Consider the following 26,282-nt stretch of genomic DNA (forward strand, 5'->3'; position numbering starts at 1 on the left):
AGAGACAGAGCATGAACAGGGGAGGGGCAGAGAGAGAGGGAGACACAGAATCCGAAGCAGGCTCCAGGCTCCAAGCTGTCAGCACAGAGCCCGACGCGGGGCTTGAACTCACAAACCATGAGATCATGACCTGAGCTGAAGTTGGACGCTTAACCGACTGAGCCACCCAGGCACCCCAAAGACCTCTCTCAATTTAAAGGGCCACTCAGAAACTAGAAACAGAGACACAGACTGGCGCTTTAGGAACTGTGTTTTAGTGTTGATGACTTTCTGGATCCTTTTTCTGTTTGTCTCCTTAAACAAGCTACCACTGCTGCTGATTCAACATGTTTCATCTATACATTTTTAATGTGTATTCCTGTTATTGAGAATGTGAGCAAAGAGCTATTAAATTCTTTTAGCATTAGTATAGCAAGAGTCAAAACAAAACAAAACAAATCTTTTTACAAAACATGATTGAATCTCATGGGGGTAGGATTTCACATTCAATGAGCACTTACCAAGAAACTGCCAGGCTTTTATACACTTCATTTACTTAAGATAAGGCTGAGAGGTACGCAGTCTATTTTTAAAGATAAACAAACAGGGACTGAGGGTGAAGAACCCACAGCCCTAAATCTTCAACTCTTCTCAATACTGCCAATTGCTTCCCTGGAGGGCTCCCAGAGAGACAACCAGGGACATCCTTGGTTTCTCAGCATCCCCTAGAAACCCAGGATCATTTCAAGGTATTATTCAATGAGAAGTCTTCCTCTTCACCTCAACTCCTAATCTGCAAGAAAACTATCATTAAGGCCTCCTACATCAATTCTCCATTCACCACCAACTCTGCAGCCCCCGCCTGTCCACACTGCCCAATGCCTTCCAAACAGTTTCCTAACAGGGATGTGAGCAAAGTTTAAATCAATTCAGCTGGCCACTGCAGGTATCTTGTTCTACCTTCAATAGTTTCCATTCTCTCAGAGATGGAGCATCCACTCTATAAGTCAGGTACGTATTATTCGAGTAGGAGAATTAAATAGGGTCACAGAGAGAAAAGGCTGAAGAATTTGACTTTTTTCTTTACTTGTATAGAGGAAAACCAGCACATAGATGCATCCACAGTATTTAATTTGTTTGGATAATAGTTACAGATAAACAGGTACACTCCATATACAATTACCAATACTTTTTTATACAGTTCATATTTCAGTACATCAACACTATTTTATTTACACTCTATTTATGTACATTAACATCTTTCTAAAGTCAGTGCATTGTCAACAAGTTTTATACAGTAATTTACAAGGTGAATGTAGTTAATAGTTAATTTAATAAATTTTCTGCTAGTCATGAATTAAAAAATTAATTACAACCAATATAACAAACACAGATCAAACAACATTAGTAGATTGTGCTACCTGCTTAAATAAAACATCTGTAAGTAAATTATTTAAAATCTTCCACTTTTTCATGGGACTTGTCCAGGTAGAAATGGACAGATTTTTATATAACTGAAATCATGAAACTTACAAAGCCTGCATTTTGTCTGACTTTATAATATTTTATCATTTAGGCCACTCCTTCCTACTTGTAATTACGGTCTTTTTCTGAATAGCGTTTAAACTTACATAGCCATTTAAGGCAACCTTTCCAAATGCTCTGAGAAGAACTGAATAATAACCGGCCTCAGATATCAGAATACAAATGCTTAATTACATTGGTACCTACTATCTATGAGGAGGGAAGGTTAATGAAATCTGACAATTAATGAGAATCACTTCCAGGTTCCAGATTAATAAAAAAAGACTGAAATAAAAGTGAAATGTTCACCTCACATATATTTAAAAACAACACAGGGGGAAAAAATGCTGCCTGAAATAAATAACATTTATACTTTTGTTCCAGTTTTGAATTATCAGAGGAAAAAATGAAGTAAGCAAGAAACGTAACTTTTGATGACCATTACTGTGAAATTATTAAAAAAAGAAAGAAAAAAAAGACAAACTCCAGAATTAAAAAATAACAGACATGCAAAAAAACCAAAAGTTTACTTCCTAAACCCACCAATTAAATTAAAAATACACACTATCAGTGTTTGGGATGTGTTTTGTTTTTAAATTTAATATGGGGGCAAAATACCCCATATTCAAGTTAATTTATAGCCCTTACAGCCATCAAATACGAACAAGTTTTAAAAAATTCATTTGCATGTATTCTCTCTTTTTCTAAAGTGCAAAACAAAGAAACAAAGAACAAACAACCACTAGTTGTAAAACACCATCCAGCTTAGATGCCACTTTCCCTCTGAGAAGCTCTTTGTGCAACATGGGCATGTGACGATGGTGCAAATGTTGGCAACTATCCTACTGCACTCAGCAGTGGTGGGGGATACATTTTTGAGGACACTTGAAGTAACCTCAAGGTAAGATGCCTCTATCTGGAGGGCTCTTTTAGCTGGATTTCCCAGGATACATTTTTTTTTTCCCTACAAGGTCTCCAACCAAGGCCCTGGGTAGAAGGCACACAGCTCTTAAGAGATTCTCCCTTTCAGACTGACCACTTATATACATGCCTCTGCCATGAATGGCTGGTTGTGTCTCAAACACAAACACGACAACAGAAACAAAAAGCAAGAAAGGCATAGAAATAGTGGGAAAATGGTTTAAAAAATAAATAGAAAAATGTGTGTCCATGCCGTAAGAATCCTTTGCACGCCTTCTGAACTTGCTTTCTCACATCTTGTCAATAAAATGGAATAAAACTTTAGGAAAAAGGAGGTAGCATATCATGTCGTCCCCAGACAACACTACAATTTTTTGTTTTACTTTGACTCCAAGGAAATTCTTAGCATTTTGTTATGATTATTGGTAAACTCTACACTCACTACATTTGTTTATATCTGGACAAGCACAATTTAGTTCTTATTTGGTCCCAGGTGGCTGGTGCCAAACCCTTTTGTTTACAGGCTAATGGTGGGCTCCGCCTGAAAGTTCTCTACCAGAGAGCTTGTGTGAGACACTTCCAAACCAAAGTATTACTACTGTTATGCTAACTGCTATTTTAATTAGGATTTTTATTTTGTGCTTCAGGGTCACAGGATAAAATAACTACATTTAGCTTGCCTTTCACAGAGAAACTTCTGCCAAATGTCAGCTACAGGGAGTCATCTCCCTCACCACCAGCCTGTCTAGCAGCCAGAGTGGTAGCTTTACTGTAACACACAATACTTTTTGTAATCGGACTCAAAGTCTTCATCCATGCTGCTTGTGTCTGCCATCTTTTTGCCATCGATCTTTGGCAGAAATTGTGCATAGTCTATCCCCTGCTGCTCATAGAAAAGAATGTAGGCAGAGTCGGTGTCAATTTCATCAGGGTGAAGTTCCTGAAGAGGCAAGAAAAGCCTTTAATAAAAAAGTCATTACTATGCTGGCCCTAAATCCTTGCTAGGGAAGGGAGCACCAACCCTCTTTAATTACTAAACCAGACTGATTCCAATCAGCTTAACATTTTGGCTGTCTGATACCTGCCCTAAACTAAGCCCCATTATTTTCAATGTTTGTTTTGGGGAAAATATTCTGACCACAGACAGTCAAAAGAATGACTAAAAGCAAACAAAAAACCATCAAATTCTAACAGCTCAAAAGATAAGAACTTTTTCTCATTAACAAATACCTTCTTTTTCTTCACCGTCCATGTTTTCATTCTGTGCTCTGTACATCATTTAAAAAAATACTTTTTAATGTTTATTTTTGCGAGAGAGAGAGAGAGAGAGACCACGAGTGAGTGCGAGCTGGGGAGGGGCAGAGACAGAGGGGGACAGAGGATCCAAAGCAGGCTCCACACTGATAGCAGAGAGCCCGATGTAGGGCTTGAACTCACAAACGATGAGATCATGACCTGAGCTAAAGTTGGATGCTTAACTCACTGAGCCACCCAGGTGCCCCTGCACATCGTTTTTGTTCCTTTAATACTGAAGACACCTATATACTAACAGAAATATTTCCTATTGAGTACAAAGTCTATTATTTCAGCAAATGTCCCTCAGATCTGTTGACATTTGTTTCTTTTATTCAAAGACGGGGGATATTTACCTTACAGCTGCTGTCATTATAACAGTACCACTTGCTGTTTGGGTTTTTGGCATAAGTGACGTAATGGCCCCCACCCAGAATTCCTGAATGGCACTGTAAGAGAGAAGAAAGTAGAGGTATGTTAGTAGTTAACAGTAGTCTGGTCAGGGCACAGTACTAGGACACAATGGGGAAAATACCAATCACTTAGGTGATTAAGAAAGATGTTTTGGAACCATTTACCTTTTTCTAAAAACAAAACAAAAAGAAAAATCAAAATTTAAAAGCTCCAAATCTTACCATTTTACACTTGTAATTATATTTTAGAAAGAAAAAGTTCTTAGGAGTACATAATTTTTCATGACTTGAACCCATGACTCCAATTATAATGATTACATTACTATGCCCTGCATACACTGGGAGTATCTTGAATTCTATCCAAAAGGCCAAGATATCTACTGCTAACTTTGTCTATCACCAAGCTCAATGCCCAGCAAATAAGCAGGTCCTGAAAAAAATGACTGACGAATGAATGAATTAATGAATGAATGAGATGAATGAACAAATCATTGAAAAGTGCAGATCATTCTGAAAACCCTACAACAAACCACTTACCGAAATTGCATATAGATTATAAATAGGCTTAACACGAACATCTTCTCTTTGGTCATCAGTGCTGTCTTCTTCACTGTGGTTTTCAAGCTGACCATTGCTGTAGCCATTGCCACATGCCTCATGCTCATAAAGAAATCCATTGGCCAGAGCTACTTCGTGGTCCTGGGGGGTGACCAGTTCAGTTTGGCTACCCCCCATCATGTGCCCCCGGCTCAAGGAATCAGCCAGCTCACAAACTTGCCCACCTCCATTCTCTTTGCTGGCATCCAAGTTCTCCTTACTACTTGACAGTTTATTTTTGCTGCCAATCTGGGGTAGCCGGAGCCTCCCTTTGCTCCTCCCTAAAGTCCTAGGGCTACTGTTAGGGCTGCTATTTTTGCTGGAGGGACAGCTAGTTCCACTCTTTCTTGACGAAGACGGAGAACCTATGAAAGGGAGAAAAGGAAAAGATTCTTAAATCCAAATGCCACAAGTTTAACCAGCCACCAAATGCTAACTTTGAAGTAAACTTCACAAGTGTACACATACAGGTAAATACAGGGGTGTTCTGACCAGCTACTTTTTATTCCTATCATGCAGTGACAAGTTATATTCTTGTCTTCCTCAGGCCAAGCTCCTAAAGGCAGCAATGTCCTAAAAACGTGAAGTACCATGTAGGGACTTAAAAACAGCAGAAAGATGAGGGGCGCCTGGGTGGCTCAAGCAACTGGTTGAGCATCCAACTTCGGCTCAGATCATGATCTCACTGTTCGTGGGTTCAAACCCTGCACTGAGCTCTCTGTTGTCAGCACAGAGCCTACTTCAAATCCACTGTACCCCCCCTCTCTTTCCCTCCCTCATTCTCTCTCTTACTCTCAAAAATAAACGAAAACATTAAAAACAAACAAACACAACAGGGTGCCTGGGTGGCTCAGCTGGTTAAGCGTCTGACTTCGGCTCAGGTCATGATCTCATAGTTTGTGAGTTTGAGTCTTGCGTCAGGGTCTGTGCTGACTGCTCAGAGTCTAGAACCTGCTTTGGATTCTGTGTCTCCCTCTCTCTCTGCCCTTCCCCTTTCTCTCTTTCTCTCAAAAATAAACGTTGACAAAAAATTTCGTTTAATAAATTTAAAAAAACAACAGAAAGATGAAAAATAAAAAAAATAAAATAAAAACAACAGAAAGTTGTACACCTGAGACAAATATAACACTGTGTAATAATTATACTGGATTTAAAATAAATAGAATAAAATAAAATAAAATAAAATAAAATAAAATAAAAAATAAAATAAAAAATTTAGGTCAGATTCAGTTCAAAACAAACAATTGGAGGAAGGCATAATACAAATACATACTCTCCTTTGTTAAATTAGATTACAGAATATGATTAAGTACTTACTATTGGTAGGCACAGTATTGGGAACTCTCTACTATTTCTACCTCTGTAGATGCTGTAAGGTAGTGGGTCTCAAAGTTTTTGGTCACAGCCTCACTCACTTCCATATATACTCTATATACTCAAAAATTGCTGAAGACCTTAGAACTTTTGTTTATATAAGTTATATATCAATATTAATCATATTAGAAATTAAAACTGAGAAATTTAAAAAATACAATACATAAGCACATATTTCACTGACAGTATCATCACATATCATGTTGGCTCTGACTCCACTACATATCTGTTAGAGAATGAAAGTGAAAAGGTGAATACTGTCTTAGTATTTTTATGAAAGAACTTCTAATCCTTCAGGTCCCCTGAAAGGGTCTCTCAGAGACCCTCTAGAGGTTGCCAGACTATACTTTGAGAACCTCCGACGTAAGGGAACAAGGATGACAACTATTATTCATGATCACCATATATGTCAGGCATTACGTAAAGTGCTTCACTCTTGATGCAGCAAATCCTCAGACACTATGAACTTTTACAAATGAGAAGCTGTATCTCTTGCTAAAAGTCACACAGGTGACTCAAATCTAGACAGGTCTGGTTCAAGATAGGTTCCTTCTACCTCACACCAAACTGGTGCTCCAGAGTGGAAGACAGGGAAACATGCAACCTACAGGGGTCCCAGGAAAGCCCCTCTCAGGGTGACATCTGGGCTCCATGAGGCCCTTCAGGCTTCCTCACCTTTAGGGCTACTGATGATGTTTGCACTGAGTGAAGACGGGCTCTTGCTCAGGAACACATCTTCTTCCCCAGTTGAATTCTGAGCATCCACTTTCTTCACCTCTCCTGGCAGAACCCTGGGTTCAGAGAGGTCATCCCCCTGGGGTGTGAGTGGCTTACACTGACAAAGAGCCGGGTCTCTTGGTACCAAAAAAGCACTAGGGTCAAAACTTTCACGAGGAAATTTAACAATTTTCTGTGATTTTATCCATCGGCCATTTACAAATTGAAATCGTTTAAGGTGAATAATCTGGAGAAGGAAAGGTAGAAAACAATTACATTAAAGGGCTCTGAAGATACAAAATTACATTTAAAAAACCTCAAGTCTAATACATTTTCAAGAATATATACATTTTTTTCAAAAAGAATGCATCTTATTATTTAATGGAGTTATCAGTGGGGCCACTGGCCTTTAGATATATAGCTAACCTGATAATCTCCCTAATTTCATAGTCTATGCATATCCAAAATTCTCTCCCAAATTTCTGCAACATCCTGGGTGTCTGTATTTTGCATGTTTTCCTCTGTTTCCTGGGCCTGTCACCCAGACTGACCTTTACCTTTCTCTAACATCACAGAAAATCCATCCACAAATATACTCATGAAGACAGAAGACTATACTGAATATTTTGAAGAAAAATGGAGGAATTTTCACAGATGAAACTTACCCAACCTCCGATAGGAGGCTTCTCATTTCTTACCATATCCTTTGGTTCCTACCAGGGAGTTTCAATGTCCTAAAGAGCATAATAAGAATCTCCCTTCTCCTTTTTGCCCTCTCTTTTCTTTTCCAAGAGCAACAAATTCCTCTAATCTTTATACAGTGTTATAATACAATCTAGTGTGGGCACAGATCTTTGGGTGGCTATCTCTATCCTAAATACTAACAATTTACTATTTATATAAAGAGAAACTCTTCCTAAGGGACATACTGGTATATGGATCTACAGCAGTCCACCAAGCTCTCAACATAATATTTATTTTTCATTATTCTTTAAAGATATCAAAAACATAGTTTTTATATAAATGCCTTTACTGCTTATGTTCTATGTGATTATTATACAAGTATATATAATTATCAAAACTCACCAAACTGACATTTAATCTATGCATTTGATTTCATGCTAATTATACCTCAATTAAAAATAAACTTGCCCCCTTCCCACCTACCTATCCCAAGCCTGCCCTGCCCTTTTCGTCTCTTCCCAGAGTTCTCATCCCTGGAGCTAGCTAATCAATGTTATTAATTTCCTAGGCATCCATTCCTGGGAAGTCTTTCTGGTCTAAGTAAAGCAAAACCTACATTTACAGTCTCACATAGTAATAAAAAAAAAAACATGAATAAAAAAGTACACACAAGGTCTAGTTAAAATATATCAATGCCTGGGGCACCTGAGTGGCTCAGTCGGTTAAGCGACTGACTTCGGCTCAGGTCATGATCTTGTAGTCCATGAGTTCGACCCCCACATCAGGCTCTGTGCTGACAGCTCAGAACCTGGAGCCTGCTTCGGATTCTGTGTCTCCCTCTCTGCCCTCCCCACTTGCACTCGCTTGCACGCTCTCAAAACTAAACATTAAAAAATATTCTTTTAAACATATCAATGCCTTACATTTACATTTGCTATGATACTTCTACCTGTACAGAAAAAATTTTCTTAAATGAACAGGAAGATCTGTCACTTCAAACTCTCCTGATGAGCAACAGAAGCATCTTCTATTCCATGAAGGAAAAAGGCAGAAGTAGTAAATCACGTGTAAAAGAACACATAAGCCCAAGTGCACCTGTGTGCTTGTGCTGTGGCCATGTGACCAAGCACAGTGGGACTGGAGACTGAGGCTCAGCTGTACTTCTACATAAGAGCCTAAAGGGCGAGCATAAAGATTCTCTCTCTAGAGCCACAAGTGCTTTCACCTTCTCCTGAAGTTCAAATTCACCAAGATGCAGAACTTGTGGCACTTCTCACATACTGCACTGAACTACAATTAATGGTCTCTCTCTCCAATTAATGACTTCTCTCTCCTTCTAGCCTGTATGCTCCTTCAGAGCAGAACTGGTAATAACACGTGTAGAACAATTAATCCCTGTGTGCAACACAAAATCCTTGCACAGCACAAGTGTTTTAAGCACTGCCACAGGGAAGGTTTTATTCTCAAAAGTAACAAAATTCCTATTAGTTCATGGCTTCTTTCTTTTATGCTAGGCTCCTGCTCTCTCTTAGGCAGGGCTGAAACATACCAGGATAGGGGGAAGCCTCCAGAGATCCAGCTTCTTGGTTGCCAAGCAGTGGGTCTTACACTTGGAACAATAGTACATCTCATTTTCCCCTAGTTCCTCCTCACTGGTGAAAGCACGGAGGCAGCTGTCCAGGTTGATGGGCTCAGCTTGTGCTCGCCGACTCTGTTCTACACTCTCATGCTCATCTACAACCTGGAAGTGGAAGGAATAAGAGGAATTGGAAAAGGGGTGTAAGGGAGGAAAGGAGTTTAAAATGATCCCATGGCTATGTATCATGTTAGGTGACTCACTCTCGTTTTACTCTACATGAGGAAAAAGAAAACATAACCCAAACTAGAGTCTTTGAGCAAATACCATACTTCCACATTTACTTCCAGAATTACATCAGTAACATCCTGGATCAAATTTCTATTTATATGACCATAATAGCTTTTCTTGAAAATTTTCTGAATTCTTCAAAATGACAAAAACAAGGAACTGCCTATTTTACAACTTTTTAATTATAATGGTATGTTTTATTTATATATATAAAAATATATATTTGTATTTGACATATATATATATACACATATATATGTATATTTATATAAATCCAAAACAGTATCATTTCAACATGTGATCAATAAAAGAATTATTGATGACATATTTTAGATTCCTTTTTACTAAGTCTTTGGAACTATAATACTTCTTAATTTGAATCAGGCACATGTAAGTGTTCAATAGCCACATGTGACTAGTGGCTATTGCACCTCTTTTTTACAATTCTGACATCCTAAAACAGCTTATATGTGAGCTCACCCTCAAGTCAGGGGTGATGAGATTAGGCCATTTATTTTCAACCACAAAGACAGAACATTATCAATATGCTGCAGGCTTTGTAGAGGCTAGGAGAAATAATATCATCACTGGAACACAGATGCCAGTTATAGATTAAATAAGAAAGGGTACCAGAAAAGCTCACCAGGAGAAGGCAACATACCAGAGCATGAAACCTCATGGGATAAAACTCATTTGCATAGTAAAGTCATGTAACAGAGTTACCAGAATACCATGTGTATCATCTGTTTCCTGCCTCATGGGGCCTTTTCATCTGAGGTGGCAACAAAGAGATGGCAATAAAAGCAAGAGCAGGCTCAAAAAAAGCCTATGTTGAGAAGGCCCCTAATACCTGCCCAAATCTCTCTAGTTCTATTGACCAGCATGCTAGACTTTGGAGTAAAAAGGACATAAGTCTAATAAAGGAGAGAGAGCAGAGGAGGTAGTGTGCACGTGTGTTGGAAGTAGTGTGGGGTCAGGAAGGAGAGGAGGACGTACCTAGAATGCAACAGAAAAGGAAAAATTCTCCCTCTCCTGTTCTGGGTTGCCACTTAACAGCAATGAAGAACCATAGTGGGTGAGGCCTAGCACCAGGACTTTGAATGCTACCATAAGACTTCACACACAGATCTTTTCACCCCAGCACGGGTCCTCGACACTCACTAAGTCCAACAATAAGTGCCTCTCTTTCTGGGCAAAGGGCACACACAGGTCCATCACCAAACTTCTTACTCTGTTCCCTTTTTGAACTCATGATAGAACATTGAGCTGCCTGGCTTACAAACTGGCATGGCTCAGCACATTCAGTTTACAACAGGTTTTCATGTGTGGCTTTTTCCTGACATGAGAGGATAGCTAAGTCACAGGCTGTCAAATGCTAGGGCTGATCATGCAATTAACAGTTTTAGCATTGCATCACTGTCCATTTCTAAAGACCTCACATAAAAAGAGGAACTTAGAGGAAAGTTCTCTATTTCAGAATGATAAATGTACTGCCGTCTTTCCTGATACTAACTTTCATCATCTTTAGAGCTGGTCATCTGAGGGAAAAACTGACATGCTTCAATGTCAGTGAAATATGTTGCATCATGGTTGCTGGAATCAGAGTAGAAAAAGAGTAATATTCTTTTCTCATAGCCAGTTAAACATTATCCCTATTATTTCTATCAGGGATGCTTTATGGCCTACCACAAATTACAGTAAGCTGGTAAAGATACTGTTGATCTTTATTGACTATATTTCTTATGGAACACACAGGCTAGATGGAGAAAGGGAGGAAGGTTGACCAAAAAAAATGCAACTGACAATAATTTTTATTTACCAATAAAATTTCCCTAAATGACAAAGATTCCCTTTTTACCTCTTGGGATCCATTCCCAGATCCTCCACCACTATTCAAATAGTTTAAATCACTCATTGGCACCCTCCTCCTTCTTCTGCTTGAAAGCTTCTCCTTAACACAAAACATAAGGAATTGGGGTGCCTGGGTGGCTCAGTTGGTTATGTGTCTGACTTCGGCTCAGGTCATGATCTCACAGCTTGTGAGTTCGAGCCCTGCGTCAGGCTCTGTGCCGACAGCTCAGAGCCTGGAGCCTGCTTCGGATTCTGGGTCTCCCTCTCTCTCTCTACCCTTCCTCTGCTCATGCTCTGTGTCTGTCTCAAAAATAAATAAAAACATTAAAAAATTTAAAAAAAATTAAAAATTAAAAAAACCAAAACATAAGGAATAAAGTCATAGCTTTCTCACATGATAAAGAACATTAGAAAAAGAGGGAGATATAAGAAGCTATCTAGTTCAATTATCTATTGAGGAATGTGAAGTCTAAACAGGTGAAAAATAAAAAGACTAAGAGCAATGGTCTTTTTTTTGTTTACCAAATAAAGCATTTACATAGAAATTTTGGAAAGCATGGAAAAATATAAAAAGGCAGGGAAACTTTTATTCTTAATACAAAGACAAATATTGTCAAAATATTGGCAGCTTTTCTTCTGTCCTTTTCCTAAATAGTATATATTTTTTAATATTGAAAAGATTTTTTAGTATATGTAGTTTTATACTTTGCTTAAAAAAACAAAAACCAAAAAACCATGAGGGGTGCCTGGGTGGCTCAGTCAGTTAAGCATCTGACTTCAGCTCAGGTCATGATCTCGCGGTTTGTGGGTTCGAGACCCGTGTTGGGTTCTGTGCCGACAGCTTGGAGCCTGCAGCCTACTTCTGATTCTGTGTCTCCCTCTCTCTGCCCCTCCCCTGCTCACGCTCTGTCTCTGTCTCTCAAAAATAAATAAATGTAAAAAAAAACCCAAAAAACAAAAAACCATGATACTTCTTTGACTAGGTTTATTCCTAGGTATTTTATGGTTTTTGGTGCAATTGTAAATGGGATTGATTCCTTGATTTCTCTTTCTGTTGCTTCATTATTGGTGTATAGGAACATAAGAATGCAACCGATTTCTGTGCATTGATTTTACATCCTGAGACTTTGCTGAATTCATGGATCAGTTCTGGCTGTTTTTGGTGAAATCTTTGGGGTTTTCCAAATAGAGTATCATGTCATCTGCAAAGAGTGAAAGTTTGACTTTCTCATGGCCGATCTGGATGTCTTTTATTCCTTTGTGTTGTCTGATTGCTGAGGCTAAGACTTCCAGTACTATGTTGAATAACAGTGGCAAGAGTGGACATCCCTGTCATGTTCCTGACCTTTGGGGGAAAGCTCTCAGTCTTTCTCCATTGAGGATGATATTAGCAGTGAATCTTTCATATATGGCTTTTATGATCTTGAGGTATGATACTTCTATCCCTACTTTCTTGTGGGTTTTTATCAAGAATGAATGCTATATTTTGTCAAAAATCGATACACTGAAAACTACAGAAAGCTTATGAAAGAAATTAAAGAAGACACACACACAAAAAAAGGAAAAATATTCCATGCTCCTGGATTGGAAGAACAAATATTATTAAAATGTCGATACTACCCAAAGCAACCTACGTATTTAATGCAATCCCTATCAAAAAAACACCAGCATTCTTCACAGAGCTAGAACAAACAATCCTAAAATTTTTATGGAGCCAGAAAAGATCACAAATAGAGCAATCTTGAAAAAGAAAACCAGTGCTCGCTTTGGCAGCACACATACTAAAACTGGAACGATACAGAGAAGATTAGCATGGCCCCTGCGCAAGGATGACACGCAAATTTGCGAAGCGTTCCATATTTTTAAGACATCCAGATGGCCAACAGGCACATGAAAAGATGCTCAACATCTCTCCTCATCAGGGAAATACAAATCAAAACCACACTCAGATATCACCTCAAGCCAGTCAGAGTGGCCAAAATGAACAAATCAGGAGACTATAGATGCTGGCGAGGATGTGGAGAAATAGGAACCCTCTTGCACTGTTGGTGGGAATGCAAATTGGTGCAGCCACTCTGGAAAACAGTGTGGAGGTTCCTCAAAAAATTAAAAATAGACCTACCCTATGACCCAGCAGTAGCACTGCTAGGAATTTACCCAAGGGATACAGGAGTACTGATGCATAGGGGCACTTGTACCCCAGTGTTTATAGCAGCACTCTCAACAATAGCCAAATTGTGGGAAAAGCCTAAATGTCCATCAACTGATGAATGCATAAAGAAATTGTGGTTTATATACACAATGGAGTACTATGTGGCAATGAGAAAGAATGAAATATGGTCCTTTGTAGCAACATGGATGGAACTGGAGAGTGTGATGCTAAGTGAAATAAGCCATACAGAGAAAGACAGATACCATATGTGTTCACTCTTATGTGGATCCTGAGAAACAACAGAAACCCATGGGGGAGGGGAAGGAAAAAAAAAGAAAAAAAAAAGAGGTTAGAGTGGGAGAGAGAGCTAAAGCATAAGAGGCTCTTAAAAACTGAGAACAAACTGAGGGTTGATGGGGGGTGGGAGGGAGGGGAGGGTAGGTGATGGGTACTGAAGAGGGCATCTTTTGAGATGAGCATTGGGTGTTGTATGGAAACCAATTTGACAATAAATTTCATATAATAAAAAAAAATAAGAAAATAAAAAAATAAAAAAATAAAAAATTTGAGATAATCAGGAAAAAAAGAAAAAGAAAAAGAAAACCAAAGCTAGAGGCATCACAATACCAGACTTCAAGTTGTATTACAAGGCTGTAATCATCTAGACAGTATAGTACTGGCACAAAAACAGACACTCAGATCAATGGAACAGAATGGAGAACCCAGAAATAGACCCACAAATGTATGGGCAACTAATCTTTGACAAAGCAGGAAAGAATATCCAATGGAATAAAGACAGTCTCTTCAGTAAGTGGTGCTGGAAAACTGCACAGCGACATACAGAAAAATGAACCTGGACCACTTTCTTACACCATACACAAAAATAAACTCAAAATGGACGAAAGACATAAACATAAGACAGGAAGCCATCAAAATCCTAGAGGAGAAAGCAGGCAAAAACCTCGTAGACCTCAGCCGCAGCAACTTCTTACTCAACAGGTCTCCAGAGGCAAGGGAAACAAAAGCAAAAATGAACTATTGGGACTCGTCAAAACAAAAAACAAAAACCAAAAAACTTCTGCACGGCGAAGGAAACATTCAGCAAAACTAAAAGGCAACTGACAGAATGGGAGAGGATATTTGCAAATGACATATCAGATAAAGGATTAGTATCCAAAGCCTATAAAGAACTTATCAAACTCAACACCCAAAAAACAAATAATCCAGTGAAGAAATGGGCAAAAGACATGAATAGACCCTTTTTCAAAGAAGACATCCACATGGCTCACAGACACATGCAAAAATGCTCAACATCAAAAAAAAAACAACAACAACAAAAAAAAAACCCCAAAAAACAAAAAAAACCCACAAAAAATTAAAAAAAAAAATTAAAAAACAAGAAGGGGCAACCTGGGTGGCTCAGTCGGTTGAGCGTCCGACTTCGGCTCAGGCCATGATCTCACAGTCTGTGAGTTCGAGCCCCATGTCAGGCTCTGTGCTCACAGCTCAGAGCCTGAAGTCTGCTTCGGACTCTGTGTCTCCCTCTCTCTCTGCCCTGCGCCCCCCCCCCCCCCCCCCCGCTCTGTCTGTCTCTCTCTGTCAAAAATAAATAAACATTAAAAAAATAAAAATAAAAAATGCTCAACATCACTCATCATCAGGGAAATACAAGTCAAAATCACAATGAGATATCACCTCACACTTGTCACAGTGGCTAACATTAACAACTCAGGCAACAACAAATGTTGGAGAGGATGCGGAGAAAGAGGATCTCTTTTGCACTGCTGGTGGGAATGCAACCTGGTGCAGCCATTCCGGAAAACAGTTTGTGGAGGTTCCTCAAAAAATTAAAAATAGAACTACCTACAACCCAGCAATTGCAATAGTAGGTATTTATCCAAGGGATACAGGTATGCTGTTTCAAAGGGGCATATGCACCCCAATGTTTATAACAAACAGCACTACTGACCATAGTCAAAGTATGGAGAGAGACCAAATGTCCATTGATGGATGAATGGTATATATTCTTCCATCTTCAGATGGAAGATGTGGTATATATTTATACACATTTGCAACTATGTGGATGGAACTAGAGGGTATTATGCCAAGCGAAATTAGAGAAAGACAAATATCATGACTTCACTCATAAGGAATTTAAGATGCAAAACAGATGAAGATAAGGGAAGGGAAGCAAAAATAATATAAAAACAGGGAGGGGGACAAAACAGAAGAGACTCATAAATCCAGAGAACAAACAGAGGGTTGCTGGCAGGGTTTGGGGGGGGGGGGGGGAGGGAGGGATGGGCTAAATGGGTAAGGGGCATTAAGGATTCTACTCCTGAAATCATTGTTGTGCTATATATGCTAACTAACTTGGATGTAAATTAAAAAATAAATAAAAAACCAAACAAAGCCATCACATCGTTAAGTATCATGGTAATCATGGTAAAAACTCCTGGTAATCATCATTTTCAATGACTGCATAATATTTTATCAAATTTATATACTATGCTTTATTTAACCAATCTTCTAATGTGGGACAAATACAAGTTGTGTCTAATTTTTTTAGTGTTCTAAAAAATGCTATGATGATTATTTGTCAGCATTAAAGTATTTCCCTAGAATAAATTCCTGGAAGGGAAATTACTGGAATAAACAACATAAAATATATGGGTAATAATGTCAATTTTGAACCAAGGTAATCACTTTGTCTACGTGACTCACTAAGCACATGCAGAAACCACAGGTAGGAAGAGAAATTTAGTAGGAAGAAATTAGTCATGTGGCCACAGTCCCCACCAAAGCAGGATATCTCAATAGCAAGTTGGTTTCCATGGTATCCTAAGAGCATCACTGAAAGTGGAAATGGGGTGAGATTTAACAGGTCACGTAGGCCCTTCTTTCTATAAGCAGGATGTCCTCCAGAGCTTTTCAGATCATACACTGGAAATTTCCATCAAGAGCCACATAAATGCAAAAGCAACTACAATTCTTCATGTAACTAAAAAAAAAAAAAACAAAAAACCCGTTGATTCTGTTGCTTTTATTTCTCCATCAGATTCATCATATCTCTATCCACCAACTATCTAGCCAATCTATCCTTCAACAATATTTGGCAAATATTTTTATTGTTAGTATGGAGTTATTAGTCTTTTTGAAGTAACATTTTCAAAATGTAAAAACTGTTTTCCCAGTAGAGGAATGCTAAGTGTGAAGGAATAGCCATTGAGATACATTCTTAGGTGCCCAGTCTTAAAACATTCAATCTTTCCTTTAATTTTTCTGATCACTATGCCCAGTAAGCAGCTGTAGCCCTGGGATGCCTTCGAGCTAAGTTACAGTGTTACTAAATGCTGCAGATGTAATAATAATTAATACATAGGCAAAGAGGTATTTATTGCTTGGAGGCCAAACAATATAATGTCTTAGTCATACCCAGAATTTCGAGATTTACTTATTAGTGGTGTTTTTTGAAATGTAATGTCCCAATACAAGTAACTCTGTAAGTGGGAAAACTGAAACATCCATGTAATCATGTCAATATATTAAGTGGCTTAGAGAATACCAATGAATGTTTTTCTGATTGTATTTAGATCACCTAAAACAGAAATGTCACAATACAGTTAAACTGGGAAAATTTTTACTTATGAAAACTACCATCTTATGGTGGCCTTGAGTACTTACCCTTTCCTGTGATGTTTGATAGCGGAGGTGAAGAGCTGTGGGGTCCCAATCTACAGCAATATAGGCATTTCCAATGAAAGCTCTGTCTTCTCCACAATCAATTTTACAGCCTCTGCAAAATCTAAAGGGATGAAAATGATCTACTAAGGAATGAATAATTATGAAAGAATCAACATTTTCTTTATCAGAAATATTTTCTCTTTCTACTTCTCTACTTTCTTGGGTTCAGAATCGGTCATGGGCCTCTAACTTAAGACTGATAAATGTATGAATATGTATTAGTAATTATTTTTATTTTAGGGAAGCATGCTCATTACTTCTCAAGTCTTTGGTTTTTCAAAGCACTTGATAACCATTTGTTAATCCACATGAATGTGTGGACTTTATGGAAGATAAATGACGCGGGGATTGGATATTTGAGATAATATACCTCTAAGAAAATTCTAAATTTAGTCATTTAATACTCTGAGGAAGGACAATTCATCTGATATAACAATGCCTATTTCCTTGTTTGTAAAGTGGCACATTAAATAAATGTTTGTAAAAATTTATGGGAAGGGAAGGACCATGACAAAGCCATGATTTCAATGCCTATTTAGATTCCATTTGCTAAGTCTATTATAGTTCTCTGAAGGTTGTTGACTTTAGCACTCAGATATTTCGCAAGCTGCAACAATACTGACCAATCAGTCTCCATAATTCTTCTAAAAGTCAAAAACAGACTTCCACGAAGTCTAGTAAGTAGACTATGTTCTACTGGGCTCAGAATGCTAAACTGATTTATATATAAGGAGCAGAAGGTATAAAATAATAAATGTTAATCATAAACTATGAATTTAATGAGGATCACAGAGTTTACAAAACCAGCTAAGGCTCAAGAGCAAAACTTAGCTATGGACCACATAAGAAAAAGATGAATCAACAATTGCGATGTTTATTTCAAGCTTCTTATTATTTAGTATTACTTCTAAAAACTGGAAACCTTATGCAAAAGGTATAATATCTGAAGCTGCAATGCTACTAAAATTTTTCTTTTGCATAAGATTACTTTACCTATACCATGGGCACCAAGCACAGGAGTTCCCATCTTTCTGCACAACTCGTAGAGTGAAGGGATACTGATAGCCCATACTGTCATCACTGAAACAGAACATAAACCAAACAGTATAAAAAACATTTTTTAAAAATTTGTTTTATTTTTTATTTTTTTAAATTTACATCCAAATTAGTTAGCATATAGTGCAACAATTTCAGAAGTAGATTCCTTAGTGCCCCTTTACCCATTTAGCGCACTCCCCCCCACAATCCTCAGTTTGTTCTCCATATTTATGAGTCTCTTCTGTTTTGTCCCCCTCCCTGTTTTTATATTATTTTTGTTTCCCTTCCTTTATGTTCATCTGTTTTGTCTCTTAAAGTCCTCATATGAGTGAAGTCATATGATTTTTGTCTTTCTCTAATTGACCAGTTCCATTCATGTAGTTGCAAATGGCAAGATTTCATTCTTTTTGATTGCCGAGTAACACTCAGTTGTGTATACATATAAACCACATCTTCTTTATCCATTCATCCATCAATAGACATTTGGGCTCTTTCCATACTTTGGCTATTATTGATAGTGCTGCTATAAACATGGTGGGGGGCATGTGTCCCTTCGAAACAGCACGCCTGTATCCCTTGGATAAATGCCTAGCAGCGCAATTGCTGGGTTGTAGGGTAGTTCTATTTTTAGTTTTTTGAGGAACCTCCATACTGTTTTCCAGAGTGGCTGCACCAACTCCCATTCCCATAAAAAACATTTCTATTTGAGGTCTCAACTCCTTTTCATTTTTTCTTGAAGTAACCCTAGGAAGGGGCATCTGTCAGAGCAGTATGCTCATGGTTGACAGTTCAATGCTAGTTATTTTAACCCATTAGCAGCAGCCCTGTACCAACCCCACTTAGGGCTCCCATGTTGTATCCCTGTTACAGAAGGTAGACAGACTAGACTGCCAGATGTCTCTAAGAGAGGCCATGTGGTCCACACAAAATTTTAAGATAAGCTAATAACCTTATAAGCTAATAAGCTAATCATGAAATCAACTACCAATTATCCTTCAGCCCTAATTCTATCACAAGATTTAATTCACATTAAACTAAAATAATTAGACCTTTCCATGACAAGAACATTGCCACAGCACAGAAAGCCGAAAGATCATAATGGTTTTTAGAAGAGCGGACTATATATAATATATATATATATATAAAATATATATGTATAATAATATATATAATATATATATTATATAAAATATATATTTATATTTACATATTTCCTTTTTTTTTGTTTTGTTTAAGTAATCTCTACACCCAATGTGGGGCTCAAACTTACCACCCTGAGATCAAGAGTCACATGTTTTTCCAACCGAGCCAGTCAGGCACCCCAGAAGCGTTCTTTAATCAGAATCCTGATGTGGTACACTGTGAGGCACCCTTTTCCCTGCCTTAACTACTCAAAGCTATAAGCTACCTAACATTTTTAGAGTAATGTCTTTTAACTGCAAGACAGCCTTGATTCTCCCACTTAAACAAGTATTTTTCTTCATCCTTGCCCCAATAAGAAGCAATGCAAGACACCACATTTGGCAATTGGTAGTAGCTGTTACATGGTGGCTAAAGGTAATGAAACCATGATAAGGACTTTGCCACCTCCAAAACGTTCAGTTCCAAATATCCTACTTTGCAATAGCTACCTCCTAACTTTTTAAATCGCTTATTCAAGTATCACTACTCTAACAATTCTTTGACCAAAGAGAAATTTCTAATTACTGCTCTCAAATCCTCACTTTCCTCCTTATCCACTGTCGCTCAAAATAATAATCTTTTATATAGATCCTCGATTCCAGGAATTTGTCCATCTAATCTAAACATTCAAATTTATTGACAATAACACTCACAAAAATAGAGAACTGTACAATGAACCCCCATGTATTGGTCACCCAACTATAATCATCATCAACCCTCAGCCACTTTTAATTCACCTATACCCTTAACCTAGCTCTATAGATTCTTTCATTCCATTAAAAAAAATGGGAAAATATACATAAAATTTACCATTCAACTTTTTTTTAAAAGTAGGCTTCAAGAACAGTGTGGAGCCAAACATGGGGATTGAACTCACAACCATGAGATCAAGACCTGAGCTGAGATCAAGAGTCAGACGCTTAAGCAAATGAGCCACCCAGGCACCTGTACCATTTAACCATTTTTAAGTATACAATTCAGTGGCATTAAAGGCATTCACAATGCTGTCTGTGCAACCATCACCACCATCCATCTCCAGAATTTTTTCATCTTCCCAAACAGAAACTCTGTACCATTAAGCAATAATAATACTCCTTTCCTCCCAAACCCTAGTAACCTCTAATCTAATTTCTGTCTATGAATTTGCCTACTCAAAATGTCTCATAAAAGTGAAATCATACAGTATTTATCCTTTTGTATCTGGCTTATTTCACTTAGTATAATGTTTTCAAGGTTCAACCATGTTGTAGTGTGTATCAGAACTTCATTCCTTTTTATGGCTGACAAATACTCCACTGTATGTACATACCACAGTTTATCCATTTGTCTGCTGATGGACATTTGGGTTGTTTCCACCTCTTGGCTATTGTGACCCACTAGACTATTTTGAAGGAAATCAGAGGCATTTTATCATTTTCATTCATAAATATTTCATTGTGTTATCTCTAAAAGACTCTTACTATCTTTTTTATTGCCTGTAGGACTATTTTCTCTTTATTCTAACCTCCATGCTTTCATCTATACCATTCCATCTATACTAAAATAGCTTTTGCAAAGGTCACCAAAGACTGCCATTTTATCAATTCCAGTGGTCAGTTCCCAGGCCTCTTCTTACTAAATCTCTCTGTAGCATTTGAAACTGATCCTTTAAACACTTCTTCACTTCTGGGACACCACTCACTCCTAATTTTCTTCTTTCGTCACTGGCTGCTTCTTCTCAATCTCCTTTTTTGTCATTTTTCAACCTCTAAATGTTGAAATGCATCAGGAATTACATTGGCGGGGGGGTGTCTTCTCTATCTCTTACTCTCTAAACGTTATCATCTGGTCTCAGGGATTTAAATACCAACTATTTGTGATGACACCTATATTTTTATATCTCCAACAAAGGACACTGAAGTCTATATCCCACTTAAAAATATAACATACATGTTGAATTTAACTTGATTCCTGTCATCTCTTGCTCAAACCTACTCCTTCCTCAGTTTTCCTCACATTAAATGTTACCACCATTCACAAACAATTGCTCAGGCTGATAACCAAACTTGGGTTCCTCTTTCCCTCATACTCCATATCCAATTCATTAGCAAGCCCAGGGAAAAGTCCTCATCTGGAAGTTCTTCAATTTAATCGCACTTTCACTTCAAATTTAATCTTGCCCTATTGTCATTTTTACTTAACACGACATTCCTCAACTAAATTGCTTATTATTTGCAGTTTTCCTTTAAGATTTATTCTTTTTTCTTAAATTACTTTTTTTTTTTTTTAATTTGAGGGAGAGAGAGAGAGATAGAGAGCGCACAGGGGAGAGGGACAGAAGGAGAGAGAGAGAACCTTAAGCAAGCTCCGCACTCAGCAAAGAGCCTGACGTGGGGCTTGATCCACAATCCTGGGATTATGACTTGAGCCAAAATCAAGAGTCAGACACTTAACAGACTGAGCCATGCAGGTGGCCCTCCATGTTAAACTAACAAGGCATGGAAACAATCCAACTGAATCATTTGTTATGGTATGGGGGTTTTTCAGAGTTCATGTATAGAAATGTACATGACTGTTTCCATTCTGCATTCCAGCAAGTTGAGAGGATACAAACTCCCTGGTGAATTTATACTCCCTAGTTTTGCAATAACAGAAGTCAAGGATAATACCTGAAGCATTTAAAGCATTAGCAGGAGGGACTTCAGGTAAGAGAGTACACAATGAAAGGATTATTAGACACTAGAATGTCTAGGTCATGAAAGGAAGTTGTACAGTCTCTCCTACTCAATAGATCAAACCACATGGTTGAATTATATGCTTTCTGGATGGCTCTTCAAAGAGTGATTAACTTAACATGGAATGTGTCCTATATATTACATAGAATTCATATAAATTCTTCTTTTTAAAAATTTTTTTTTTAACGTTTATTCATTTTTGAGACAGAGAGAGACAGAGCATGAACAGGGGAGGAGCAGAGAGAGAGGGAGACACAGAATCTGAAACACGCTCCAGGCTCTGAGCTGTCAGCACAGAGCCCGACGCGGGGCTCGAACTCACGGACCGTGAGATCATGACCTGAGCCGAAGTCGGACGCTTAACCGACCAAGCCACCCAGGCGCCCCTAAATTCTTCTTCTTGAGTTTGGAAACCACCTGTCCAGGCTTATCGCCCTCTCAACTCACCAATCCTGAGCATGGTTACTGGCTTCCTGAGGTGGGAGTGGGCTGGCTAATCGAGACACCTGAATCCAGACCGCATCATACAGGTCCTTCTTCCGGGTATGCACAGTACATGGAACAATCAGTGGCATTCCAAAGAGGCTGGGGCGATTCTTCTGAGATGAAAGGAAATACAGTTCTGTCCTCATCTGTATGTACAAACAAGAGAAGAAAGGGCTGAGAAGACAGGCCTTTGATTCCTCCCTTTCATTCTAAGAGCCAATAACAGGCAACAGTATCATTTTCAAAGTAGTCCCTACCACACTTCTCTTTATTTATAAAACCACGTTTAATTAATATAGAGAATATGGTTATTTAGAGTGGAAGGTTGAAGATTGAAGTATTGCCAGTTTTAGAATTGCTATCAAACTTTTCAGCATTTAGTATTTTCAAACTAGTTTTCTCTGATAAATATTTCTCACACACACAGAACCACATGTAAAAACTAGTAATAGTTTCCTAACTCAAGGTTTTTAAAAGCACTTAAAATCCTTTCTCTAGAAAGGATGCCAGTAAACCAAACTGCCTCAAAACACAATTTTCTAATAAGGTGTTGACAGCTGTTGTTAGAGCAGCAATTCCTAAACTGTTGGGAAGATATGAAACCCAGCCATTTAATGTTATAACAACTTATGCACCTTCCTAAAAGTAGCTGAGCTGACTTTAGTCTTTTTTGTTTTTTTTAATTACGTAATAGAATAAAAGTAAAGTAAACTTCAAAAATATTTGCTTTTAGTATGTTAAGAAGATTCCTTAATATAGAGATACTGCACAGAAGTAGCTTGGAAATGGCTGTTTAATAAAACAAAAGTTTAGTATAATAAAAGGTTGACTGCAATTAAGGATTACTCAAAAAACTGCTGAGCACTTGGACATTTAATTCTTTAAGTGTGGTCTTTGTGTAGTAGTTAGAGAAGCTAAATCAACAACTTACAAACTCACCAACAGTTAGCTAGTTTCTTAAAGACTTCTATTTCAGATTCTCAAGCATTTTATCTTGCCATTATTCATTTTTTAAATTAAACCCTTTTTTTTTTAAAGATCTTATTTTTAAGTAATCTCTACACCCAACATGGGGCTCAAACTTACAACCATGAGATCAAGAGTTGCATGCTCTACCAACTGAGCTAGCCAGGCACCCCTTGCATTATTCATTTAAGCTTAGCTAAATACATGATTCTAAGACTGTATTTCATGTGCTGATGTTCTTATAAGACTCACAGTTGATACGTGGACAGAATTCAGAATAACTATTTTTCAAAAACCTAAAAACAGGGGCACATGGGTAGCTCAATCAGTTGAGCATCTTACTCTTGATTTCAGCTCAGGTCGTGATCTTGTGGTCATGAGATCAAGCCCTGCATCAGGCTCTGTGCTGGATGTGGAGCCTGTTTAAGATTCTCTCTCTCCCTCTCCTTCTGCCCCCCACCCCTGTGTGCACACTCTCTCTCTAAAAAAAACAAACCAATAAAACAAAAATCTAAAAATATAGGTTAATTCTTCTCTCCTTAAACTTCTGCTGTTCTTCCACTCTCTCAGCAGATGACTTATTTTACTAAATAAATGAGATCATCTAAGCAATGACCTCTTCATTCCTCAGTGTAGCTCTTTTCTAAACCCACAAAAAATTTTCATCCTCTTGAAGGTAACTTCTCCCAGTAGCACTGGGAGATACTACTCAGTTCCTCATGGGAATAACACTCCCAGCTTTCCTATACCAGAAATCCTCCTTTTGCTCTCTCCTAACAACTTTTCCTCCCAGCTGGAAAAACTCATTTGGCCCAACTGTTCAAAGGAGTTTTGCTCCATTTCTTTACTTGGTTATACTGCAAAACTTCAATTTTCACTCTTTCGATTTCTCTGGTCCATGTAAACCACTTCTTTCTTTTTTCCTTTAAATTGACTTTTCCTTTATTTGTCACATCAATACCGTTTTCCCATTTCTCTATTTTCTGAATATTCTTGCCTAGGTTGCCTTGTCTCATTCTTATTCATCTTTTACCTTGTAGAAAGGAGGAGACAAAAAATAAACTACTTTCAAAGTAATTCAATCATGAGATCAGAAAGGTCTGAAAGAAGGTGGCAATAAAAATGAAGAAATGGTAAATTCAAGTAGTATTTTAAAATAAGATATTAAGGGGATGGGGACCCTGGGTGGCTCAGTTGGTTAAGCATCCGATTTCGGCTCAGGTCATGATCTCACAGTTCGTTGAGTTCAAGCCCTGCGTTGGGCTCTGTACTGGACAGCTCAGAGCCTGGAGCCTGCTTCGGATTCTGTGTCTCCCTTCCACTCTGCCCCTCCCCAACTTGTGCTCTTTCTCTCAAAAATGAAAGAATAAACTTAAAAAAAAAGAAAAGAAATTAAGGGTTGCCTGGATGGCTCAGCTCGTTGACTGTCGGACTTCAGCTCAGGTCATGATCTCATGGTTTGTGAGTTCAAGCCCCCATATCAGGCTCTGCTGTCAGCACAGAGCCCACTTAGGATCCTCTCTTCTCCTCTCTCTCTGCCACTACACCACTCGTGCTCTCTCTTTCTCTCAAAAAATACATTGTTTTAAAAAAAAAGAAGAAATTAAAGGGCATAGTGATATACTGAATATAGGGTTTTAGAAGAAAAGGGGAGAAAAAAATCTAAGGATACTCTCAGCCTTTAGCTTTTAGATGGAAGAATGGTGTTGCCTTTCACAGAAATAATAGGAAAAGGGACTTGACTTGAGACAGACAGATGGTAAAATCAATTTTAGGTATTCCTAAAGCACCTGTCTAGATCATGAAAGAAACTGGAAATCGATAACTGGTTAAAAGGTGAAAATTAAGAGTTGACAATGTGGCTTTATGGTCTAATAATTACAAAAAAACTGTATATAATGCTTTAGCACTTACCAAGTGCTCTATAAAACATATTCATGAAAATTCAAGAGAGTGGTTTTCCAAGACTTTTTAAAAAGTACATGAGAATTCTTTATTTATGATCTGATAATACTTGGTTAAAAAAAAGAGAGAGAGAGACATAGGGAAATGCTGATGGGAGTAGTTGGAGCTGTACTTAAAGCCAATACCAAGTACAAATGGATGCCTTAATTCTCTATCCACTCATATAATCCCATACAATCCCGTCTAGAACGTGGCCCATAGAACGTCATCTACGTTGTCAGGTGCTCACTTTAAGTCATGAGTTATTAATTCGAAAGGGTAGACAAGTACATTTTAAAGAATTATCACAAAGCAAATAGCTGTATAATCACTAGTCAAGACAGAATACAGCTAGCACTCCAAAAGCCTCCCTCTGCTTCCTCCCAATCACAATTTCTTCCTTCCTTCAAAAGTTCAGTTTTTCTAATTTTATGGTAATCACTTCCTTGCTTTTTCTTTATAGTTTCATAGGCTACGCATAAAAACAGTAAATTTCATTTTCCCTGTTTTTAAAGTTTTTATTTATAAAAAGAATCATATGTCTTATATTTCTTTTGTGTCTGGCTTCTTTTCCACATTAGGTTTATGAAATTCATTTATGTTGGGTACAACTCTAAATTCATTCATTTTCATTGCTGTAGAATATTCTATCATATGAATGTCTCAACTTCCTTATCCTTTTTCTACTACTAATGGACATTTAATGTTTTTATTTTTTGTTTTCAGCTTTGGGCGATTACAGATAATGCTGCTAATGCTAATGCTGCTGAATGAATATTCTTGTACATATCTCCTGATACACACGTCTGTTTGGTAGATGCTTAAAAAGGAGAATT

The 26,282-nt window shown here is 37.9% G+C and overlaps 1 protein-coding gene and 1 non-coding gene across 3 annotated transcripts in view; one reads left to right on the forward strand and one right to left on the reverse strand.

Moving 5' to 3' along the window:
- Nucleotides 1-2,365: 2,365 nt before the first annotated feature.
- USP32 (ubiquitin specific peptidase 32) overlaps nucleotides 2,366-26,282 on the reverse strand; it is a 251,311-nt gene continuing 227,394 nt past the window's right edge. For both annotated transcript variants that reach the window (XM_042914568.1, XM_042914569.1), the window contains exons 27-34: nucleotides 22,498-22,682; nucleotides 18,110-18,196; nucleotides 17,057-17,177; nucleotides 9,052-9,243; nucleotides 6,777-7,065; nucleotides 4,668-5,092; nucleotides 4,074-4,166; nucleotides 2,366-3,364 (exon numbers count right to left, since the gene is read on the reverse strand). In XM_042914568.1, the coding sequence (XP_042770502.1) occupies nucleotides 3,191-3,364; nucleotides 4,074-4,166; nucleotides 4,668-5,092; nucleotides 6,777-7,065; nucleotides 9,052-9,243; nucleotides 17,057-17,177; nucleotides 18,110-18,196; nucleotides 22,498-22,682 (1,566 nt within the window). In that variant the 3' untranslated portion in view covers nucleotides 2,366-3,190. The remainder of the gene's footprint in view (nucleotides 3,365-4,073; nucleotides 4,167-4,667; nucleotides 5,093-6,776; nucleotides 7,066-9,051; nucleotides 9,244-17,056; nucleotides 17,178-18,109; nucleotides 18,197-22,497; nucleotides 22,683-26,282) is intronic.
- On the forward strand, nucleotides 12,978-13,084 carry LOC122207524. Its single transcript, XR_006196925.1, has one exon. It is a non-coding gene; the product is annotated as a U6 spliceosomal RNA (small nuclear RNA).

The sequence above is a fragment of the Panthera leo genome, chromosome E1 (assembly GCF_018350215.1).
Source record: "Panthera leo isolate Ple1 chromosome E1, P.leo_Ple1_pat1.1, whole genome shotgun sequence".
Lineage (NCBI taxonomy): Eukaryota > Metazoa > Chordata > Mammalia > Carnivora > Felidae > Panthera > Panthera leo.